This window comes from Podarcis filfolensis, assembly GCF_964270895.1.
Source record: "Podarcis filfolensis genome assembly, chromosome: 16".
Taxonomy (NCBI): domain Eukaryota; kingdom Metazoa; phylum Chordata; class Lepidosauria; order Squamata; family Lacertidae; genus Podarcis; species Podarcis filfolensis.
Window position 1 is genome coordinate 29,049,341 of NC_139620.1, and position 5,310 is coordinate 29,054,650.

At 38.2% G+C, this 5,310-nt stretch overlaps 1 protein-coding gene across 2 annotated transcripts in view; it reads left to right on the top strand.

Moving 5' to 3' along the window:
• Positions 1-5,310, top strand: part of MAPK1 (mitogen-activated protein kinase 1) — a 34,294-nt gene that overhangs the window by 24,465 nt on the left and 4,519 nt on the right. Inside the window, exons 5-9 of one of the 2 annotated variants that reach the window (XM_083590463.1) lie at positions 163-277; positions 966-1,097; positions 2,180-2,289; positions 3,701-3,828; positions 5,106-5,213. In XM_083590463.1, coding sequence (XP_083446589.1) covers positions 163-277; positions 966-1,097; positions 2,180-2,289; positions 3,701-3,817 — 474 coding nt within the window. In that variant the 3' untranslated portion in view covers positions 3,818-3,828; positions 5,106-5,213. Of the gene's footprint in view, positions 1-162; positions 278-965; positions 1,098-2,179; positions 2,290-3,700; positions 3,829-5,105; positions 5,214-5,310 lie in introns of those variants that run through there. The other variant, XM_083590462.1, reaches the window with a different exon arrangement.

The window sequence follows — 5,310 nt, forward strand, 5'->3', positions numbered from 1 at the left end:
CATTGTTCAAGAACAGTTATATAAATTCTGATTCATCACAAGTGCTAGGACTGGAATTCTGGATTTCAAAATTACCATATCTTGGCTCTCTTAAATTGTAGTATGTTGAACAGTACAGCAAATGCTAGCAACAAGTGATTTCCCCCATTTTTCTTCTTGTAGGGTTATACCAAATCTATTGATATCTGGTCTGTAGGCTGTATTTTGGCGGAGATGCTATCAAACAGACCCATCTTTCCAGGAAAACACTATCTTGATCAGCTGAACCACATCCTTGGTAAGATTTCTATATATAACTATAGGCAAAGGCTGCTTTTGTCTACTAATTGCCATTTCTCTCCAGCCTACTGATTTGATTGATGGTACCAGCTGTGGCCATCTATTCATATTTTTATTTTAAATTCATGCTGATTTTCTCCCCTGTTCTCACCTCTCCTGCTCTGCATGCAGCACTCTGCACTCCTCCACGAGGCAAGGGCACAATCCAGCAGAAACCTCCTTGATGTAAGTGCCACAGAAACAAGTAGAAAACGAACAAGAGCAAAATTCCTCTTCAGTACCATCCTTTGATTCAAATTTTCATTATCCATTGGTACACAGATATGAACTAGTTTGAGATAATTAAAGAATACCACATAATTTCCCTTCAGTGCTGCTTCCAGATTACTAGCAACTGCTTCCAACCAGTTTCCAAAGTCAGCCCCTGAGCAGGGGTTGAATCTGGAGGTAACCAGAGCAGGAATAGTGTCAGGAAAGGCAGCAGCTGGTGAAATAACCTTAATTAGTGGAAGGTGCTCAGTACCACAAATGACAGGTGGTTGTTCAGTGACACACCTGCATCTATTAGTACACCCAATCTAGTAAATGATAACAGATTTAAGAAACTTGATATTAATCTTTATCAAATGCATTCAAGTGCTTTGTTTCCACAATAATACTCTTTTCTCTATTTTATTGAATTGTAGGAATACTTGGATCTCCTTCTCAAGAAGACTTGAACTGCATAATCAATTTGAAAGCCAGAAACTATTTGCTTTCTCTTCCGTACAAAAACAAGGTGCCATGGAACAGGCTGTTTCCAAATGCTGACCCCAAAGGTAACATAAAAAGATTGAGATAACAACTGGAATATAGTGATGCAAGATTTGTGACCATTGAATGTAGCAAGGGCTGAAATCTTGCCCATTAAATCTTCCTTCACTGAATATAACTATATAAATTATGTTATATTTGTGTTTGGTATCAGATTCATTGCAGCTTGTAAAGAGCTTAAATCTCAAAAAAGTTAAGAGATTTGTAGTTTGCTAATTTCTGTTCCCAGTTCATATTCATTGGGTCTAATCACTTCATGTGCTGCTGGTCAGTGGCACTCTAAAGGATGGTTGCTCACCCTAGACATTTCTTGGCCAAATGCTCATGAAACTGTTTTTAGCTGGTGCTTTTTTCTTTTTCTTTTGGAGTTGGGAGTGAACCTCTATCAATTGTGCTTGACTCCAGATTAACAAAGCTTGGAAATAAGGCCCAGGTGCTATGGACACGCACACAGTGCACATGGGCTTTGCATTTCATGTTTGGGTGAAATCTACACACACATTAAAAATGCTGTGAAAATGCTTTTTTAAAAAAACGTTTTGAAAAAAATACATTGAATTTGCCATAGCTCACTGTCGCCATCTAGTGTCACATTTGTATTTTGCACTTTGCAACACACTTAAAACATTTTATTTGCAGCTGTATAGCTGAGTCCTTGGTGATGAGCAGAGGTAGGGAGCCTCTTTGGCTTCTTTTGCACCCTTCTGGGGCAGAAAGACATAAGTACACTGACTGTGGCAATGTCCAGCAAGATCAGAAGCAGAGGGCTGGCAAGTACCTCAAGACAAGCACACTTGCAAGTAATTTTCTTGGGAGCAGATAAGCAGTAAGTCCAGTCCAAAGTCCCATAAAGCATTCAATGATGCCTTGGAACCTGTTAGGGAGGTTGTAGGATATGGTTTGTTCTCCTATAAACTATTTTTCTTCCCACCCTCCAATCTCTGTGTTCTGAATTAGGATATATATGTCTTGTGCTGCTTGCTAAACATATTCAGAACTGCTCTGAATCATGCATGAAGGGAAGAACAGTGCTGAATTAATATGGCTGCATTACAACACAAACTGATTCTAGCTTTCTCTACTATAGCTCTTGATTTGTTGGATAAAATGTTGACCTTCAACCCTCATAAAAGAATTGAAGTGGAAGAAGCTTTGGCGCATCCATATCTAGAGCAGTATTATGATCCAAGTGATGAGGTAGGGGAACATTTTATTTTACTTGGTTTGAAATCACTGAAACTCTTTAAATAGATGCTTAGAATAGTTTGGGGAATAGAGGAAGCTAGCAAGTAAATCACAAACAAAATTCATAATTTTATATGTACTAGTAAGTAAGTAACTTTATATTTACATTTACAAGCAGATCTGATCATCTTTACATTTCCCTTCTTTTGTCAGGCTTCACTAACAAAATCACTGTTAAAGTGACAAAATTCTGTGCAAGCACACTCACTAACATTCAGCAATCCATTCTAGTGTGATTGTGAGTGTGTGAAAATGCTCACACATCCTAGCCCTTTGCCATTCTCTTAATTCCAAATACATTCGTACCTTGGATCTCAAACGCCTTCGCTCCCAAACAAATTGGCTCTTGAACAATCAAAACCTGGAAGTGAGTGCTCCGGTTTTTGAACCATTTTCGGAAGCCGAACATCCGGCGTGGCTTCCAATTGGCTGCAGGACACTCCTGCAGCCAATCGGAAGCCACACCTTGGTTTTCAAACGGTTCCGGGAGCCGAACGGACTCCCAGAACACATTCTGTTTGAGAACCAAGGTATGACTGTAGTTGTTTGCTGGCCTGGAAAGTGTAAAATTGTTTTTGTTTGATTGTAATTTAATGACTGATCTGTGATCATAATAATAAAGATTGATATTTATATATTCATGTTTAGATGGGTTCATATTAGACAATTGACACCATGTGACTCTCAGATGCCTTAGGTTTTAAATTCTATTTGAGAGCAGTGCCACATTTTATGTAGCGAAAACAACTGTTCCATCTACAATAGCTACACCACTGTTTCCCATGACAAGTGTCTGTCAACACAGGTGAACATATGGTGAACAATTCCTCTCAGTCAGAGCCCCCAGATGTACGTACATAATTGTTTATGTCCATGTATCTGTCCAGACTTTGTGCATGTAGCATTTGTGTTTAGACCCCACAAACAGTGCCACTGTACAAGAGCCATACACTCATGTTATTTGTAATTTGCTGTATAACACAGGAAAAAGATTTCATACACTTCATTGCGTTCTTACTTAACACATTCTGTGAGACACTTTCACTCTGACGAATAGACATGACTGTCTTCACATAACTAGAAACAACTCAGACCTAATCTGACAAGAACACTGCATGGAAATTTCCTATAAAAATGTAAGAAGTAACACACAGTTGGCCTCTGCTTCCTCTTTGGTTACTAAATGAATCGTAAAACTAATTTTGCTATGCTTTATTATTTTTTAAAGACATATCCTGCTTTTAAACCACCTGGTCCTCAAAGTTCTTTACCTTTACCTCTCTGTTACCTCCCTGTTTCCTATGGTGGTTTGGAACAAATTTGTAAACAGGTTTAGTAAAAGATTTCATGTTGCTGTTGTTAGCCTGTAGCTGAAGCACCCTTCAAGTTTGACATGGAGCTGGATGACTTACCAAAGGAAAAACTGAAAGAACTGATTTTTGAGGAAACTGCTAGATTCCAGCCAGGATACAGATCCTAAATGACATACAGGTACATTGAATTTTAGCCTAACTGTGTAAAACTGGCGCAAGAAAATAACAGACACAAAATGTGTGATGACATTTTTCTAAAGTAATTACTTTATAAATCTTGAATTACTGGATATCATTCTTGAGTAATCTTGGGTAACTTGGGGCCTTCTTCTGCAAGGAAATTCCCTGCTAGCCATCCTAAAATCAAAAAGATAGAAGTTCGGCCCCAAATTGAAAAATGGTCCAAAAATAAAAATAATTAAAACCGCCCAAAATTCAAAATAAAGACTCAAAATCACAAAGATAAAAATCCAGATAGCCTCAAAAAGCAAAATAAAAGTCAAAAACCCTCAAGTCTCATTGCTGTGTTGCAAAGGAAAGGGGAGGAAAAGGGCAGCCGAGTTGGAGGATCAACACTAGAACAAAAGACTTTGAGGAAGCAAAACAAAAAAATATTTCTCCAATTTAAAAATCTTTTTCAATAATTAGTAAAAAAAAACCTCAGAAATCTCTGGAATTCTTTCCTATACTGGACCCATAACCTTATGGCGGGCATTATTAGGTAGGTGAGGGAATGTAATTAACTATATTTTATTCCCCTATAGACCCCGATATGTGGATTAGCAGCCAAAGGGATCGGCTTAGCGCTTGCACTTAAAAGTATGGGACTGAGCAGAGTTTAAATCCCATCTTAAGCAGTTTAATTGAAAGCACAGGACTTAGCTGTTAGGCTGATATCTCCCTTTAGGCTGATATCTCCCATTTATCAAAGAAACAGGCTACAGACTGAAAATTAAGTTTAAAACATATATTTTACTCACAGTCAAGCATTTGTCCTTAGCAGCAGAAACAAATGCAGGTAAAATATTTTTGGGGTACAAAATGGAATATTTTCAAAATGGAATCTAGGCTTGGGGGCAGACCCAGACATGTTCATCTGCTCACATGGTATGAAGGAGAGAGAGAGAGAGAAAACAGGAAATACTTATTTTGCTTCTTCCCCCCTAGGAGAGAAGGGGGAAATGACATCACACGTTTCTATAGTCTGAGTTTGCCTATCAGCAATACAGCTCTATGGTCTTAACCCCCTCACATGTTAACTAGCAGGAATATGCATTGTTAGATGTGACTGCATATCTCCAACACTACAAATTTTAGTCAAATGTGCTTTGGGTACACCTGGGGGCAGAGCATAATTTACATTTGATTAGTAAATAGTGGACACAATTGGATATTTCAGTAGAGTATTAAATCCAGTACTGTTTGGATTATTTACCTGCTTTACGCTTCTTAAAGATGTTGCAGAAGGTCTTTCAGAATATTTAAGTGAAGACAGGAGAGAAATACTTTTCAAGAATGTTGGTTCAGCTGCCTTGGTTTGCTTTTTTGAAGGCTGTAATTTGATGGTTGTGTCTCATTTCTAATCTCTTCTACTTTATCAATAAATGCACACACGGTTCTTTATTAAAACTTGTTTCCTCTTTGCCCCCCCCCTCTCCAG